Source organism: Salmo trutta, unplaced genomic scaffold (assembly GCF_901001165.1).
Source record: "Salmo trutta unplaced genomic scaffold, fSalTru1.1, whole genome shotgun sequence".
In the NCBI taxonomy this organism is placed as follows: Eukaryota; Metazoa; Chordata; class Actinopteri; order Salmoniformes; family Salmonidae; genus Salmo; species Salmo trutta.
In genome coordinates this window covers 1,322,609-1,342,211 of record NW_021823104.1, presented here as the reverse complement: position 1 = coordinate 1,342,211, position 19,603 = coordinate 1,322,609, and the positions used below count along the sequence as shown (strand labels likewise).

The 19,603-nt window shown below is 47.7% G+C and overlaps 2 protein-coding genes across 2 annotated transcripts in view; one reads left to right on the top strand and one right to left on the bottom strand.

The window, feature by feature from the left end:
- The window catches only part of LOC115188909 (regulator of G-protein signaling 11-like), a 36,188-nt gene extending 25,074 nt beyond the window's left edge, over positions 1-11,114 (bottom strand). Inside the window, exons 1-2 of the mRNA XM_029747741.1 lie at positions 11,016-11,114; positions 2,186-2,282 (exon numbers count right to left, since the gene is read on the bottom strand). Coding sequence (XP_029603601.1) covers positions 2,186-2,282; positions 11,016-11,078 — 160 coding nt within the window. The 5' untranslated portion in view covers positions 11,079-11,114. The remainder of the gene's footprint in view (positions 1-2,185; positions 2,283-11,015) is intronic.
- The window catches only part of LOC115188874 (regulator of G-protein signaling 11-like), a 448,181-nt gene that overhangs the window by 366,434 nt on the left and 62,144 nt on the right, over positions 1-19,603 (top strand).

The window sequence follows — 19,603 nt, the reverse complement described above, 5'->3', positions numbered from 1 at the left end:
CCACATGCTGTTTGTGATCAGATCTTCCTGACCCCGTCCAGAGGTAGTTCGGAACCCATTGTGTCTGGATTAATGCCAAGTGTCACGGTGTGGTATAACCCTACTAGGGATAAATGCCCAGTGTAGACGGATCTGGATTAATGCCAAGTGTAGACGGATCTGGATTAATGCCCAGTGTAGACGGATCTGGATTAATGCCAAGTGTAGACGGATCTGGATTAACGCCAAGTGTAGACGGATCTGGGTTAACGCCAAGTGTAGATGGATCTGGATTAACGCCAAGTGTAGACGGATCTGGATTAATGCCAAGTGTAGACGGATCTGGATTAATGACGGATCTGGATTATTGCCAAGTGTAGACGGACCTGGATTAATGCCAAGTGTAGACGGATCTGGATTAATGCCAAGTGTAGACGGATCTGGATTAATGACAAGTGTAGACGGATCTGGATTAATGCCCAGTGTAAACGGATCTGGATTAATGCCAAGTGTAGACGGATCTGGATTAATGCCCAGTGTAGACGGATCTGGATTAATGCCAAGTGTAGACGGATCTGGATTAATGCCAACTGTAGATGGATCTGGACAGATCACAAACATTTTGATCATGCTACTGGTCACGGTCTGGTATAACCCTACTGGTCACGGTGTGGTATAACCCTACTGGTCGCGGTCTGGTATAACCCTACTGGTCACGGTCTGGTATAACCCTACTGGTCACGGTCTGGTATAACCCTACTGGTCACGGTGTGGTATAACCCTACTGGTCACGGTCTGGTATAACCCTACTGGTCACAGTCTGGTATAACCCTACTGGTCATGGTGTGGTATAACCCTACTGGTCACGGTCTGGTATAACCCTACTGGTCACGGTCTGGTACAACCCTACTGGTCACGGTCTGGTACAACCCTACTGGTCACGGTCTGGTACAACCCTACTGGTTCGGGTCTGGTATAACCCTACTGGTCATGGTGTGGTATAACCCTACTGGTCACGGTCTGGTATAACCCTACTGGTCACGGTCTGGTACAACCCTACTGGTCACGGTCTGGTACAACCCTACTGGTCACGGTCTGGTACAACCCTACTGGTTCGGGTCTGGTATAACCCTACTGGTCATGGTGTGGTATAACCCTACTGGTCACGGTCTGGTATAACCCTACTGGTCACGGTCTGGTACAACCCTACTGGTCACGGTCTGGTACAACCCTACTGGTCACGGTCTGGTACAACCCTACTGGTTCGGGTCTGGTATAACCCTATTGGTAACGGTGTGGTATAACCCTACTGGTCGCGGTGTGGTACAACCCTACTGGTCGCGGTGTGGTACAACCCTACTGGTCACGGTCTGGTACAACCCTACTGGTCACGGTCTGGTATAACCCTACTGGTCACGGTGTGGTATAACCCTACTGGTCACGGTCTGGTATAACCCTACTGGTCACGGTCTGGTACAACCCTACTGGTCACGGTCTGGTACAACCCTACTGGTCACGGTCTGGTACAACCCTACTGGTTCGGGTCTGGTATAACCCTACTGGTCATGGTGTGGTATAACCCTACTGGTCACGGTCTGGTATAACCCTACTGGTCACGGTCTGGTACAACCCTACTGGTCACGGTCTGGTACAACCCTACTGGTCACGGTCTGGTACAACCCTACTGGTTCGGGTCTGGTATAACCCTATTGGTAACGGTGTGGTATAACCCTACTGGTCGCGGTGTGGTACAACCCTACTGGTCGCGGTGTGGTACAACCCTACTGGTCACTGTGTGGTATAACCCTACTGGTCACGGTCTGGTACAACCCTACTGGTCACGGTCTGGTATAACCCTACTGGTCACGGTCTGGTACAACCCTACTGGTCACGGTCTGGGATAACCCTACTGGTCACGGTCTGGTATAACCCTACTGGTCACGGTCTGGTACAACCCTACTGGTCACGGTCTGGTATAACCCTACTGGTCACGGTCTGGTATAACCCTACTGGTCACGGCCTGGTATAACCCTACTGGTCACGGTCTGGTATAACCTTGATAACCTACCGGTCATGGCGTGGGGTATAACGGTGATGAGGACCTAGAGGTCAGGGTGTGGTAACCTTGGTAACCTACCGGTCATGGCGTGGGGAATAACGGTGATGAGGACCTAGAGGTCAGGGTGTGGTAGCCTTGGTAACCTACCGGTCATGGCGTGGGGAATAACGGTGATGAGGAGTCTCTGGTTTCTCATCTTCATCCCCATGTCAGGATCTTGCATCGCTACGATCACTCTCTCCATCTACACACACACACACACACACACACACACACACACACACACACACACACACACACACACACACACACACACACACACACACACACACACACACACACACACACACACACAGGGGTTAGGGAGACACACACACACACACACACACAGGGGTTAGGGAGACACACACACACACACACACACAGACACACATAGTGGTTAAGGAGTAGGGAGTAGGGGTTATGGAGTAGGGGTTAGGAGATAGGGAGTAGGGGTTAGGGAGTAGGGGTTAGGGAGTAGGGGTTAGGGAGTAGGGGTTAGGGAGTAGGGAGTAGGGGTTAGGGAGTAGGGGTTAGGGAGTAGGGGTTAGGGAGTAGGGAGTAGGGAGTAGGGGTTAGGGAGTAGGGAGTAGGGAGTTGGGGTTAGGGAGTAGGGGTTAGGGAGTAGCGGTTAGGGAGTAGGGGTTAGGGGTTAGGGTTAGGGAGTAGGGGTTAGGGAGTAGGGGTTATGGGTTAGGGAGTAGGTGTTAGGGAGTAGGGGTTAGGGAGTAGGGGTTAGGGTGTAGGGGTTAGGGAGTAGGGGTTAGGGAGTAGGGGTTAGGGAGTAGGGGTTAGGGAGTAGGGGTTAGGGATTAGGGAGTAGTGAGTAGGGAGTAGGGGTTAAGAAGTAGGGGTTAGGGAGTAGGGGTTAGGGATGGGGTTTAGGAGATAGGGTTTAGGGAGTAGGGGTTAGAGATGGGGTTTAGGGCATAGGGGTTAGGGAGTAGGGGTTAAGGAGTAACAATCCAAGATGGCGTAGCAGTGCAGACGTGGTTTGTTGTCCTCCCATGTACATTTTTTATTTTTCGTCTTTTTTGTATATATTTCAATTTATTTTCAATATCTTTTCCATTTTTAAATTAAACATACTTTCCGGTTACCCGCTTCACCCAGCTAGCCATCAGAACCTCCATCAGAACCTCCATCAGCAGCTAGCCATCAGAACCTCCATCAAAACCTCCATCAGCAGCTAGCCATCAGAACCTCCATCAAACCTCCATCGGCAGCTAGCCATCAGAACCTCCATCAGCAGCTAGCCATCAGAACCTCCATCGGCAGCTAGCCATCAGAACCTCCATCAGCAGCTAGCCATCAGAACCTCCATCGGCAGCTAGCCATCAGAACCTCAATCAGCAGCTAGCCATCAGAACCTCCATCAGCAGCCAGCCATCAGAACCTCCATCAGAACCTCCAGCAGCTAGCCATCAGAACCTCCATCAGAACCATCGGCAGCTAGCCATCAGAACCTCCATCAGCAGCTAGCCATCAGAAGCTCCATCAGCAGCTAGCCATCAGAACCTCCATCAGCAGCTAGCCATCAGAACTTCCATCAGCAGCTAGCCATCAGAACCTCCTTCAGCAGCTAGCCATCAGAACCTCCATCAGAACCTCCAGCAGCTAGCCATCAAAACCTCCATCAGAACCTCCATCAGAACCATCGGCAGCTAGCCATCAGAACCTCCATCAGCAGCTAGCCATCAGAACCTCCATCGGCAGCTAGCCATCAGAACCTCCATCAGCAGCTAGCCATCAGAACCTCCATCAGCAGCTAGCCATCAGAACCTCCTTCAGCAGCTAGCCATCAGAACCTCCATCAGCAGCTAGCCATCAGAACCTCCTTCAGCAGCTAGCTATCAGAACCTCCATCAGCAGCTAGTCATCAGAACCTCCGTCAGCAGCTAGCCATCAGAAGCTAACCAGCTAATTAGCTACTAGCTATTTAGTCATTATCAGCCGCTGCTAGCGGCCTTTATCTTCTGCACAGCCACTTTTAGCCTGGATAAAACTTTCCAGCCTGCCAGTATTGGACTGTTTTCTCCACTACAACGCCGGATTCCTGCCGTAAGCCCTGGACCATTACTCCTGATCATCACAGCTAGTTAGCTGCCACCGAGTGGCCCAGCCCCGAAGCTAGCCCTGAGCCAGGCCCAGTGATCACTCGGCTACACAGCTGATCCCTCCCGGACTCTACCCCAACACGGCTAGAATTCCACTACTCCACCGGATCCTTGCCGTAAGCTCTGGACCTTTGCATCGGATCATCGCTGCTAGCTAGCTGCTACCGAGTGGCTATAGCGGCTAATTCCCCCGCCCCAAAGCTAGCACCAGTTAGCCGTGAGCCAGGCACATCTCCAGGCTAGCAAACAAAATTACTACAACTACAATACCTCTTTCGCCAACTGGCCTGGACCCTTTGTCGACATGAAGCCCCGCCGTTCCATCACGATTGGTCTGCCGACGTAACTCCATCCTCTGTGCCTTGAACCGGCCTTTTGCCGGACAACGGAGCAGATGCTTTTACTAGCCCCGGCCTGCTAACTTTAAACGCTGTGTCTCCCGCTTGCTAGCGTAGTAATAACAACTACCCCAGCTTCCCTGTTTCATCTATTGCTGTTCACTGGACCCTATGTTCACTTGGCTACATAGCTGATGCCTGCTGTACTGTCCATTAATCACGGTACTCCATTTTGTTTAGGCCCTGTGTGTAGTTAACCGACCCTCTCTGCCGATTCATCTCCATATTACCTGTTGTTGTTGTCTTAGCTGATTAGCTGTTGTTTTCTTACCCGTTGTTGTCTTAGCTAGCTCTCCCAATCTACACCTGTGATTGCTTTATGCCTAGCTTTATGTCTCTCTCTAATGTCAATATGCCATGCATACTGTTGTTTAGGATAGTTATCATTGTTTTAGTTTACTGCGGAGCCCCTAGTCCCACTCTACATGCCTTAGATGCCTCCTTTGTCCCATCCTCCCACACATGCAGTGACCTCATCCAGCATAACTAGCGCGTCCAGAGATGCAACCTCTCTTATCATCACTCAGTACCTGGGTTTACCTCCACTTTACCCGCACCCCACCATACCCCTGTCTGTACATTATGCCCTGAATCTATTCTACCAGGCCCAGAAATCTGCTCCTTTTATTCTCTGTCCCCAACGCACTAGACGACCAGTTTTGACAGCCTTTAGCCATAGCCTTATCCTACTCCTCCTCTGTTCCTCTGGTGATGTAGAGGTTAACCCAGGCCCTGCAGCCCCCTGCACCGCTCCCATTCCCCAGGTTCTTCTAGCCTTTAGCCATACCCTTACCCTACTCCTCCTCTACATCACCAGAGGAACAGAGGTTAACCCAGGCCCTGCAGCCCCCAGCACCACTCCCATTCCCCAGGTTCTTATAGCCTTTAGCCGTACCCTTATCCTACTCCTCCTCTGTTCCTCTGGTTATGTGGAGGTTAACCCCGCCCTGCGTGTCCCCACCACCCTGATTTGTTGATGAAAAAGCCTTGGTTTCATGCATGTTAACATCAGAAGCCTACTCCCTAAGTTTGTTTTACTCACTGCTTTTGCACACTCCGCCAACCTGATGTCCTTGCCGTGTCCGAATCCTGGTTTAGGAAGGCCACCCAAAAATTCTGAGATTTCCATTCCCAACTACAACATTTTCCATCAAGATAGAACTGCCAAAGGGGGAGGAGTTGCAATCTACTGCAGAGATAGCCTGCAAAGTTCTGTCATACTTTCCAGGTCTATGCCCAGACAGTTCTAGCTTCTAATTTTAAAAATTAATCTCTCCAGAAATAAGTCTCTCACTGTTGATGCCTGTAATAGACCCCCATCAGCTCCTAGCTGTGCCCTGGACACCATATGTGAATTGATTGCCCCCCCATCGATCTTCAGAGTTCATTCTGTTAGGTGACCTAAACTGGGATATGCTTAACTCCCCGGCAATCCTACAATCTAAACTAGATGCCCTCAATCTCACACAAATTATCGACGAACCCACTAGGTACAACCCTAAATCCATAAACATGGGCACCCTCATAGATATCATCCTGACCAACTTGCCCTCCAAATACATCTCTGCTGTTTTCAATCAGGATCTCAGCGATCACTGCCTCATTGCCTGCGTCCGCTATGGGTCTGTGGTCAAACGACCACCCCTCATCACTGTCAAACGCTCCCTAAAGTACTTCAGCGAGCAGGCCTTTCTAATCGACCTGGCCCTGGTATCCTGGAAGGATATTGACCTCATCCCGTCAGTAGAGGATGCCTAGTTATTCTTTAAAAGTAATTTCCTCGCCATCTTAAATAAGCATCCCCTTTCAAAAAATGTAGAACTAAGAGCAGATATAGCCCTTGGTTCACTCCAGACCTGACTGCCCTCGACCAGCACAAAAACATCCTGTGGCAAACTGCAATAGCATCGAATAGCCCCCGCGATATGCAACTGTTCAGGGAAGTCAGGAACCAATACACACAGTCAGTCAGGAAAGCTAAGGCTAGCTTTTTCTAAACAGAAATTTGCACCCTGTAGCTCTAACTCCAAAAAGTTTTGGGACGCTGTAAAGTCCATGGAGAATAAGAGCACCTCCTCCCAGCTTCCCTCTGCACTGAGGCTAGGTAACACTGTCACCACCGATAAATCCACGATAATCAAGAATTTTAACAAGCATTTCTCTACGGCTGCCATTCTTTCCTCCTGGCTACCCAAACCCCGGCCAACAGCTCCGCCCACCTCACAGCTACTTGCCCAGGCCTCCCCAGCTTCTCCTTTACCCAAATCCAGATAGCAGATGTTCTTAAAGAGCGGCAAAACCTGGACCCATACAAATCAGCTGTGCAAGACAATCTGGACCCTCTCTTTCTAAAATTATCCACCGCCATTGTTGCAACCACTATTACCAGTCTGTTCAACCTCACTTTCGTATCGTCTGAGTTCCCCAAAGATTGGAGAGCTGCCGCGGTCATCCCCCTCTTCAAAGGGGGTGACACTCTAGACCCAAACTGTTATAGACCTATATCCATACTGCCCTGCCTTTCTAAAGTCTTCAATAGCCAAGTTAATAAACAGATCACTGACCATTTCGAATCCCACAGTACCTTCTCCGCTGTGTAATCCGGTTTCCGCGCTGGTCACGGGTGCACCTCAGCCACGCTCAAGGTCTTAAACGATATCATAACCGCCATCGATAAAAGACAGTACTGTGCAGCCGTCTTCATCGACCTGGCCAAGGCTTTCGACTCTGTCAATCACCGCATTCTTATCGGCAGACTCAACAGCCTTGGTTTCTCAAATGACTGCCTCGCCTGGTTCACCAACTACTTCTCAGAGTTCAGTGTGTCAAATCAGAGAACCTGTTGTCCGGACCTCTGGCAGTCTCTATGGGGGTACCACAGGGTTCAATTCTCGGGCCGAGTCTTTTCTCTGTATATATCAACGATGTCGCTTTTGCTTCGGGTGATTCCCTGATCCACCTCTACGCAGACGACATCATTCTGTATACATCTGGCCCTTCTTTGGACACTGTGTTAACAAACTTCCAAACGAGCTTCAATGCCATACAACTCTCCTTCCGTGGCCTCCAACTGCTCTTAAACGCTGGTAAAACCAAATGCATGCTCTTCAACCGATCGCTACCCACCCACCTGACTAGCATCACTACTCTGGAATCAAAGTGTGCCTGCTACTACACGCTACTCTCCTGCACCTGACTTCGCCTCCCTTACGCACCCGTAACACAAAGCCTCCTTTACTCAAGCCGCCAAACATACCCTCGTAAAAACTGACTATCCTACCGATCCTCGACTTCGGCGATGTTATTTACACTCTACTCAGAAAACTGGATGCAGTCTATCACAGTGCTATCGGTTTTGTCACCAAAGCCCCTTATACCACCCACCACTGCGACCTGTATGCTCTAGTTGGCTGGCCCTCGCTATCTATTCATCGCCAGACCCACTGGCTCCAGGTCATCTATAAGTCTATGCTAGGTAAAGCTCCGCCTTATATCAGCTCACTGGTCACCATAGCAACACCCACCCGTAGCACGCGCTCCAGCATGTATATCTCACTGGTCATCCCCAAAGCCATCACCTCCTTTGGCCGCCTTTCCTTCCAGTTCTCTGCTGCCAGTGACTGGAACGAATTGCAAAAATCGCTGAAGCTGGAGACTTCTATTTCCCTCACTAACTTTAAACATCAGCTATCTGAGCAGCTAACCGATCGCTGCAGCTGTACATAGCCCATCTGTAAATATCCCATCCAATCTACCTACCTCATCCCCATATTGTTTTTATTTACTTTCTGCTCTTTTGCACACCAGTATCTCTACTTGCACATCATCATCTGCACATCTATCACTCCAGTGTTAATTTGCTAAATTGTAATTACTTCGCTACTATGGCCTATTTATTACCTTACCTTACCTCCTCATGCCATTTGCACAGACTGTACATAGACTTTCTTATTTTTCTACTGTGTTATTGACTGTACGCTTGTTTACTCCATGTGTAACTCTTGTGTTGTTGTTTTTGTCGAATTGCTTTGTTTTATCTTGGCCAGGTCGCAGTTGTAAATGAGAACTTGTTCTCAACTTGCAGACCTGGTTAAATAAAGGTGAAATAAATAAATAAAAAAGGTGTTAGGGGTTAGGGAGTAGGGATTAGGGTTAGGGAGTAAGGGTTAGGGAGTAGGGGTTAGGGAGTAGGGGTTAGGGAGTAGGGGTTAGGGGTTAGGGAGTAGGGGTTAGGGAGTAGGGGTTAGGGTTTAGGGAGTAGGGGTTAGGGAGTAGGGGTTAGGGTTTAGGGTTAGGGAGTAGGGGTTAGGGAGTAGGGGTTAGGGAGTAGGGGTTAGGGTTAGGGAGTAGGGGTTAGGGACTAGGGGTTAGGGGTTAGGGAGTAGGGGTTAGGGAGTAGGGGTTAGGGAGTAGGGGTTGGACTAGGGGTTAGGGTTTAGGGAGTAGGGGTTAGGGTTTAGAAGTAGGGGTTAGGGATGGGGTTTAGGGGATGGGGTTAGGGTTTCGGGAGTAGGGGTTAGGGTTAAGGAGTAGGGGTTAGGGAGTAGGGGTTAGGGACGGGGTTTTAGGGGATGGGGTTAGGGTTTAGGGAGTAGGGGTTAGGGTTAAGGAGTAGGGGTTAGGGAGTAGGGGTTAGGGTTAGGGAGTAGGGTTTAGGGACTAGGGGTTAGGGAGTAGGGGTTAGGGAGTAGGGTTAGGGAGTAGGGGTTAGGGACTAGGGTTAGGGTTTAGGGGTTAGGGACTAGGGGTTAGGGTTTAGGGAGTAGGGGTTAGGGAGTAGGGGTTAGGGATGGGGTTTAGGGGATGAGGTTAGGGTTTAGGGTTAAGGAGTAGGGGTTAGGGTTAGGGAGTAGGGTTAGGGAGTAGGTAGTGGGGGTTAGGGAGTAGGGGTTAGGGAGTAGTGTTAGGGAGTAGGGTTAGGGTGTAGGGTGTAGGGGTTAGGGACTAGGGAGTAGGGGTTAGGGAGTAGGGGTTAGGGAGTAGGGGTTAGGGATGGGGTTTAGGGGATGGGGTGTAGGGGTAGTGCGTAGGGGTTAGTGTGGGGTTAGGGGTTAGGGGTAGGGATTAGGGGTTAGGGTGTAGGGTTAGTGTGTAGGGTTAGTGTAGGGTTAGGGGTTAGGGGTTAGGGTGTAGGGGTTAGGGTGTAGGGGTAGTGTGTAGGGTTAGGGGTTAGGGGTTAGGGTGTAGGGGTAGGGGTTAGGGTTAGTGTAGGGTTAGGGGTTAGGGGTTAGTGTAGGGTTAGGGGTTAGGGGTTAGTGTAGGGTTAGGGGTTAGGGGTTAGGGTGTAGGGTTAGGGGTTAGGGGTTAGGGTGTAGGGGTAGTGTGTAGGGTTAGGGGTTAGGGTGTAGGGGTAGTGTGTAGGGGTTAGTGTAGGGTTAGGGTGTAGGGGTTAGGGTGTAGGGGTAGTGTGTAGGGGTTAGTGTAGGGTTAGGGAGTAGTGTGGGGTTAGGGTGTAGGGGTTAGGGTGTAGGGGTAGTGTGTAGGGGTTAGGGGTTAGGGTGTAGGGGTAGTGTGTAGGGGGTAGTGTGGGGTTAGAGTGTAGGGGTTAGGGTGTAGGGGTAGTGTGTAGGGGTTAGTGTAGGGTTAGGGGTTAGGGTGTAGGGGTAGTGTGTAGGGTTAGTGTAGGGTAGGGGTTAGGGGTTAGTGTAGGGTTAGGGGTTAGGGGTAGTGTGTAGGGGTTCGTGTAGGGTTAGGGGTTAGGGGTTAGGGTGTAGGGGTAGTGCGTAGGGGTTAGTGTAGGGTTAGGGTTAGGGGTTAGGGTGTAGGGGTAGTGAGTAGGGGTTAGTGTAGGGTTAGGGGTTAGGGGTTAGTGTGTAGGGGTAGTGTGTAGGGGTTAGTGTAGGGTTAGGGTTAGGGGTTAGGGTGTAGGGGTAGTGTGTAGGGTTAGTGTAGGGTTAGGGGTTAGGGTGTAGGGGTAGTGTGTAGGGGTTAGTGTAGGGTTAGGGGTTAGGGTGTAGGGGTAGTGTGTAGGGGTTAGTGTAGGGTTAGGGTTAGGGGTTAGGGTGTAGGGGTAGTGTGTAGGGGTTAGTGTAGGGTTAGGAGTTAGGGTGTAGGGGTAGTGTGTGAGGGTTAGGGTTAGGGGTTAGGGTGTAGAGGTAGTGTGTAGGGGTTAGTGTAGGGTTAGGGGTTAGTGTAGGGGTTAGGGGTTAGGGGTTAGGGTGTAGGGGTAGTGTGTAGGGGTTAGGGTGTAGGGGTAGTGTGTAGGGTTAGTGTAGGGTTAGGGGTTAGGGTTAGGGGTAGTGTGTAGGGGTTAGTGTAGGGTTAGGGGTTAGGGGCTAGGGTTAAGGGTAGTGTGTAGGGGTTAGTGTAGGGTTAGGGGTTAGGGGTTAGGGTGTAGGGGTAGTGTGTAGGGGTTAGTGTAGGGTTAGGGGTTAGGGGTTAGGGTGTAGGGGTAGTGTGTAGGGGTTAGGGTTGGTACGGTACCTTTCTGAGGCAATACATCTGCTCCCTCTGAGCTCCTCCTTTAGTCAGCGTGTTGATGGTCATCTTCTCTCTCTCCGTCTCTCTCGTCTCTCTCTCCCTCTCTCTCTCGTCTCTCTCTCCCTCTCTCTCTCGTCTCTCTCTCCCTCTCTCTCTATCTCTCTATCCCTCTGTCTCTCTCTCCGTCTCTCTCTCGTCTCTCTCTCTATATCTCTGTCTCCGTCTCTCTATGTCTCTTTCTCCGTCTCTCTATGTCTCTTTCTCTCTTTAGCTCTCTCCGTCTCTCCCCCTCTCTCTATCCGTCTCTCTATATATCTCTCTTTCTCTCTTTAGCTCTCTCCGTCTCTCTCCGTCTCTCTCTATCCGTCTCTCTATATATCTCTCTTTCTCTCTCTATCTCTCTCTCCGTCTCTCTATCTCTTTCTCTCTTTAGCTATCTCCGTCTCTCTCTATATATATCTCTCTCTCCGTCTCTCTCTCTCTCTGTCTCTCTCTCTCTCTTTCAGTAGAAGTGCTGTCTAGATGTCTCTGTCTGTTTTTAGTAATCTGAGGTAGCAGGCAGCAGCGGGACAATAAAGTGCAGAAATGAACCAAGCTGAACCAAGAGCACTAAGTATCCACCCCCTCCCTCCCCCTCTCTTTCCATCCTATCCCCCTCTCTCTCCATCCCATCCCCCTCTCTCTCCATCCCATCCCCCTCTCTCTCCATCCCATCCCCCTCTCTCTCCATCCCATCCCCTTTCTCCCTCTCTCTCCACCCCCTCCTCCTTCTCTCTCTCGCTCTCCACCCCCTCCCCCTTCTATCTCTCTCTCTCCATCCCCTACCCCTTCTCTCTCTCTCTCTCTCCACCCCCTCCCCCTTCTCTCTCTCTCTCTCCACCCCTCCCCCTTCTCTCTCTCTCTCCACCCCTCCCCCTTCTCTCTCTCTCTCCACCCCTCCCCCTTCTCTCTCTCTCTCTCCACCCCCCCTCCCCCTTCTCTCTCTCTCTCTCCACCCCCTCCCCCTTCTCTCTCTCTCTCTCCACCCCCCTCCCCCTTCTCTCTCTCTCTCTCCATCCCCTCCCCCTTCTCTCTCATACTGGTGATGCTGCCCTTCTGCGGATTAATGAGGATTATATTATATTCCATATTTATTAATTAATTTATGTTCACCATGGAAACATTTATGATATGGGAATGTTAGAAGACATCATCATAAGTAGTATTACTTTATTAATATATGAATATATTTAGTATATACATTTATGTTAGTAATACTTTATTCATATATTTAGTAGGTATATTTATGTTAGAAATACTTTATTAATATATTAATATATTTAGTAGATACATTTATGTTAGTAATACTTTATTAATGTATTTAGTAGGTATATTTATGTTAGGAATACTTTATTAATATATTTAGTAGGTATATTTATGTTAGTAATACTTCATTAATATATTTAGTAGGTATATTTATTTTAGTAATACTTTATTCATATATTTAGTAGATACATTTATGTTAGGAATACTTTATTAATATATGAATATATTTAGTAGGTATATTTATGTTAGTAATACTTTATTCATATATTTAGTAGGTATATTTATGTTAGTAAGACTTTATTAATATATTAAGTATTTTCTAAGGTTCATCAGCCAGGCAGCAGGGTTAGGGTAACCTAGGCAGCAGCCTTACCACACCACAGAGTAGTTCCAAACAAGAAAGTAGTCCCAGGGCGCCAGGAGAGAGAAAGTAGTCCCAGGGCGCCAGGTGAGAGAAAGTAATCCCTGAGCAGCCGTCTCGCCCCCAGGTCTTCTTCCACTGATACTTCTAACCCTGTTCCTAGGAAACCAGTTCCACTGCTGTCAGACCTAAGAAACTGGTTTCATACACATCAGGTGCATCTCATTAAAGGGCTGCCAAGTGGCACAGCGGTTTAAGGCACTGCATCTCAGTGCAAGAGGTGTCACTACAGTCCCTGGTTCAAATCCAGGCTGTATCACAACAGTCTACGGCACTGCATCTCAGTGCAAGAGGCGTCACTACAGTCCCTGGTTCAAATCCAGGCTGTATCACAGCGGTCTACGGCACTGCATCTCAGTGCAAGAGGTGTCACTACAGACCCTGGTTAGATTCCAGGCTGTATCACAGCGGTCTAAGGCACTGCATCTCAGTGCAAGAGGCGTCACTACAGTCCCTGACATCCAGGCTGTATCACATCCGGCCGTGATCGGGAGTCCCATAGGGCGGTGCACAATTGGCCCAGCGTCGCTGGGGTAGGGCGTCATTGTAAATAAGAATTAGTTCTTAACTGACTTTCCTAGTTAAATAAAGGTTAAGTTAAAATATATATAAAACCTTTTTAAAGACATGCTTGTCACGGGTGTCGTTGGGTATTGATGACCAAAACGCAGCAGGAATGTGGACGCTCATCTTGAATATTTATTAAACACAGAGAGCACGGAAAAAATAACAAAACGAAGAACGACAAAAGACAGTTTAACAGGCTATACTCACAACAGCAGTGCTAAAGACAACTACCCACAACTAAACAGGTGAAAACAAGCATTTTAATATATGACTCCCAATCAGGAACAGCGATGAACAGCTGTTCCTGATCGGGAGCCACACAAACCACAAAGAAATATACAAACTAGAACACCATAGAAAACTAACACTAGAACAATTACTCAAAACCCCTGGACTACCTAAACCAAACACCCCTACAATATTCACACTCAACCTAAACCACACAAAACAAATATCCCTCTGCCACGTCCTGACCAAATATATAATACAAATACTCCCTCTACTGGTCAGGACGTGGCAATGCTTGGGAACAACTACTATGTATTATCTAATCCTCTTTGTCTGGATGTTTCAATGTGGAGTTTGTACATGCTGAGTCTATTGGCAGAATTACTGTCTTAGCTCAGTTAGCTATCAATAGAGTTAGCTATATGTATGTGGAGTTCATACATAGATAATCTATTAGCAGAATTACTGTCTTACCTCAGCTATCAATATAGTTAGCTATATGTATGTGGAGTGCTGAATCTATTAGCATAATTACTGTCTTACCTCAGTTAGCTATCAATATAGTTAGCTATATGTATGTGGAGTTCATACATAGATAATCTATTAGCAGAATTACTGTCTTACCTCAGTTAGCTATCAATAGAGTTAGCTATATGTATGTGGAGTTCATACATGTTGAGTCTATTAGCATAATTACTGTTTTACCTCAGTTAGTTATCCATATAGTTAGCTATATGTATGTGGAGTTCATACATAGATAATCTATTAGCAGAATTACTGTCTTACCTCAGTTAGCTATCAATATAGTTAGCTATATGTATGTGGAGTGCTGAGTCTATTAGCATAATTACTGTCTTACCTCAGTTAGCTATCAATATAGTTTGCTATATGTATGTGGAGTTCATACATAGATAATCTATTAGCAGAATTACTGTCTTACCTCAGTTAGCTATCAATATAGTTAGCTATATGTATGTGGAGTTCATACATAGATAATCTATTAGCAGAATTACTGTCTTACCTCAGTTAGCTATGAAATCGCTGGCTTGAAAGCGACTGATTTTCAGGAAGCTATGCTGCGCCATTTCCCCTACATTTTCCCCCACGTGGGCCAGCCCCCTAGCAATTTGAGTTCTAGCCAATGATCTTCAGCCCCTCGCCATTCGAGTGACAGCTAGCAAGATGCGCACGCAGCGGAGCGAGACCAATGATGTGGTGGACATATCTGCACATATGTGATGTTGTACTCAATTTTCGGCAACCGCTTTTTGGCTTGTGGGCGCTACTTTAAGAACTACTAGCTAAAAAGTATAGAAAAGTACCGGAGAATCTCTTTAATAACGTTAAAGCGTCTTCTTCTTCTTGTGTTGTTTCCTTATTCCTCTCCTTGTTTACATTTACATTTTAGTAATTTAGCAGACGCTCTTATCCAGAGCAACTTACAGTTAATGCATTCATCTTAAGATTGCCTTTTTTATTTAACCCTTATTTTACCCGGTAAGATGAGTGAGAACACATCATTCTCATTTACAGCAATGACCTGGGGGATAGTTACAGGGAAGAGGAGGGGGGATGAATGAGCAAACTGGAAGCATAGCCTGAAGGTAGCTAGGTGGGACAACCACATATAAGAGTCATAGTAAGTCCATTTTTCTTCAATAAATAACTATCAGCAATAGTAAGGGGGAAGAAAGTCAAGTGCAAGTGTTAGTTCACGAAAGGCATATTATTTTTATTATTACTTTTTTTAAACATTGGGGAGGGGGGTCTGGATGAGGAGGAGGTGCAAGGGGGATGCTGTGGGATTATTTAAGAGATTCTTTGAAGCGGTGGGGTTTCCGATGTTTCTGGAAGATAGGCAGGGACTCTGCTGTCCTAGCTTCAGGGAAAGGGGTGGGAGGGCTTAGAGACCAGAGGTGGGCAGGGACTCTGCTGTCCTAGCTTCAGGGAAAGGGGTGGGAGGGCCTAGAGACCAGAGGTGGGCAGGGACTCTGCTGTCCTAGCTTCAGGGAAAGGGGTGGGAGGGCCTAGAGACCAGAGGTGGGCATAGCCTGAAGGTAGGGAGGGGGACTCTGCTGTCCTAGCTTCAGGGAAAGGGGTGGGAGGGCCTGGAGACCAGAGGTGGGCAGGGACTCTGCTGTCCTAGCTTCAGGGAAAGGGGTGGGAGGGCCTAGAGACCAGAGGTAGGCAGGGACTCTGCTGTCCTAGCTTCAGGGAAAGGGGTGTGAGGGCCTAGAGACCAGAGGTGTGCATAGCCTGAAGGTAGGGAGGGGAGTTCCTCTTGCTGCTCTGTAGGCAAGTACCATGGTCTTGTAGCTAGCTTCAACTGGAAGCCAGTGGAGTGCGCGGGGAAGTGATGTGACATGCGAGAACTTGGGAAGGTTGAACATGGGAGACTTGCCTCCATTCTTTATTAATGTGCTTGTCTCCTCTCCTTATTACTATCCTTGTCTTCTCCGTATCACTCTCCTTGTCTAATATTAAAGAAGTCTTGAGGTATTGCTCGCCTGAGGTAGAGTACCTTGTGATAAGCTGTAGACCACACTATCTACCAAGAGAGTTCTCATCTATATTATTAGTAGCAGTCTATTTACCACCACAGAGCGATGCTGGCACTAAGACCGCACTCAACCAACTCTATAAGGCCATAAGCAAACAATAAATTGCTCACCCAGAAGCAGTGCTCCTAGTGGCCGGGGACTTTAATGCAGGCAAACTTAAATCAGTTTTACCTCATTTTTACCAGCATGTTAAATGTGCAACCAGAGGAAAAGAAAACTCTAGACCACCTTAACTCCACACACAGAGATGCATACAAAGCTCTCCCCCGCCCTCCATTTGGCAAAACATACCATAACTCTATCCTCCTGCTTACAAGCAAAAACTAAAGCAGGAAGTACCAGTGACTCGCTCAATACGGAGGTGGTCAGGACTGGCTACAGGACTGTTTTGCAGCACAGACTGGAATATGTTCCTGGATTCATACAATGGCACTGAGGAGCATCCCACATCAGTCACCAGCTTGATCAATAAGTGCATTGATGACGTCATCCCCACAGTGACCGTACGTACATATCCCAACCAGAAGCTATGGATTACAGGTAACATCCACACTGAGCTAAAGGCTAGAGCTGCCGCTTTCAAGGAGCGGGACACTAATCTGGACACCTAAGAAAAAAATCCCTCCTTCAGGTGAACCATCAAACAAGCAAAACATCAATACGGACTACAAAGGGAAACTGCCCAGTGACGCGAGCCTACCAGAGGAGCTAAATGCCTTTTATGCTCGCTTCGAGGCAAGAAACACTGAAGCATGCACGAGAGCACCAGCTGTTCTGGTTGACTATGTGATAACGTTCTCGGTAGCCGATGTGAGCAAGACCTTTAAACAGGTCAACATTCACAAAGCCGCAGGGCCAGATGGATTACCAGGACGTGTACTCAAAGCATGCCTGGACCAACTGGCAAGTGTCTTCACTGACATTTTCAACCTCTCTCTGACTGAGTCTCTAATACCTATATGTTTCAAGCAGACCACCATAGTCCCTGTGCCCAAGGAAGCGAAGGTATCCTGCCTAAATGATTACCGCCCCGTAGCACTCACGTCTGTAGCCATGAAGTGCTTTGAAAGGCTGGTCATGGCTCACAACAACAGCATCCTCCCGGATACCCTGGACCCACTCCAATTCACAATCCGCCCCAACAGATCCACAGATGATGCGATCTCTATTGCACTCCACACTGCCCTTTCCCACCTGGACAAAAGGAACACCTATGTGAGAATGCTGTTCATTGACTACAGCTCAGCGTTCAACACCATAGTGCCCTCAAAGCTCATCACTAAGCTAAGAACCCTGGGACTAAACACCTCCCTCTGCAACTGGATCCTGGAATTCCTGACGGGCCACCACCAGGTGATAAGAGTAGGCAACAACACACCTGCCATGCTGATCCTCAACACTGGGGCCCCTCAGGGGAGTGTACTTAGTCCCCTCCTGTATTCCCTGTTCACACACGACTGCGTGGCCAAACACGACTCCAACACCATCATTAAGTTTGCTGACGACACAACAGTGGTAGGCCTGATCACCGACAACGATGAGACCTATAGGGAGGAGGTCAGAGACCTGGCACTGTGATGCCAGGACAACAACCTCTCCCTCAATGTGATCAAGACAAAGGAGCTGATCGTGGACTACAGGAAAAGGAGGACCGAGCACACCTCCATTAACATCAACGTGGCTGTAGTGGAGCGGGTCGAGAGCTTCATGTTCCTTGGTGTCCACATCACCAACAGAACTATCATGGTCCAAACACACCAAGACAGTCGTGAAAAGGGCACGACAAAACTTTTTCCCATTCAGGAAACTGAAAACATTTGGCATGGGTCCCCAGATCCTCAAAAAGTTCCACAGCTGCACCATCGAGAGCATCCTGACTGGTTGCATCATCGCCTGGTATGGCAACTGCTCAGCATCCGACCATAAGGCGCTACAGAGGGTAGTGCGAACGGCCCAGTACATCACAGGGACCAAGTTTCCTGCCATCCAGGACATATATAATAGGCGGTGGCAGAGGAAAGCCCATAAAATTGTCAGAGACTCCACTCACATATGTCATAGACTGTTTTCTCTGCTACCGCACGGCAAGCGGTATCGGAGCGTCACGTCTAGTATCAAAAGACTCTATAACAGCTTCTAACCTCAAGCCATAAGGCTGCTGAACAATTAATCAAATGGCCACTGGACTATTACATTTGCCACCCACCATTTGTTTTGAACACCGCTGCTACTCACTGTTTATTATCTATGCATAGTCACTACACCCCTACCTACTGTTTATTATCTATGCATAGTCACTACACCCCTACCTACTGTTTATTATCTATGCATAGTCACTACACCCCTACCTACTGTTTATTATCTATGCATAGTCACTACACCCCTACCTACTGTTTATTATCTATGCACTACACCCCTACCTACTGTTTATTATCTATGCACTACACCCCTACCTACTGTTTATTATCTATGCATAGCCACTACACCCCTACCTACTGTTTATTATCTATGCACTACACCCCTACCTACTGTGTATTATCTATGCATAGTCACTACACCCCTACCTACTATTATTATCTATGCATAGTCACTACACCCTACCTACTGTTTATTATCTATACACTACAACCATACCTACTATTTATTATCTATGCACTACACCCCTACCTACTGTTTATTATCTATGCATAGTCACTACACCCCTACCTACTGTTTATTATCTATACACTACACACCTACCTACTGTTTATTATCTATGCACTACACACCTACCTACTGCTTATTATCTATGCATAGTCACTACACCCCTACCTACTGTTATTATCTATGCACTACACCCCTACCTACTGTTTATTATCTATACACTACACCCCTACCTACTGTTTATTATCTATGCATAGTCACTACACCCCTACCTACTGTTTATTATCTATGCATAGTCACTACACCCCTACCTACTGTTTATTATCTATGCACTACACCCCTACCTACTGTTTATTATCTAATCACTACACCCCTACCTACTGTTATTATCTATGCACTACACCCCTACCTACTGTTTATTATCTATACACTACACCCCTACCTACTGTTATTATCTATGCACTACAACCCTACCTACTGTTTATTATCTATGCACTACACACCTACCTACTGCTTATTATCTATGCATAGTCACTACACCCCTACCTACTGGTTATGTAATCTAGGCACGACACCCCTACCTACTGTTTATTATCTATACACTACACCCCTACCTACTGTTTATTATCTATTCAATAGTCACTAACACCCCTACCTACTGTTTATTATCTATGCATAGTCATATCACACCTACTACTGTTATTATCTATGCATAGTCACTACACCCCTACCTACTGTTTATTATCTATGCACTACACCCTACCTACTGTTATTATCTAATCACTACACCCCTACCTACTGTATTATCTATGCACTACACCCTACTATGTTTATTATCTATGGACTACACCCTACCTACTGTTATT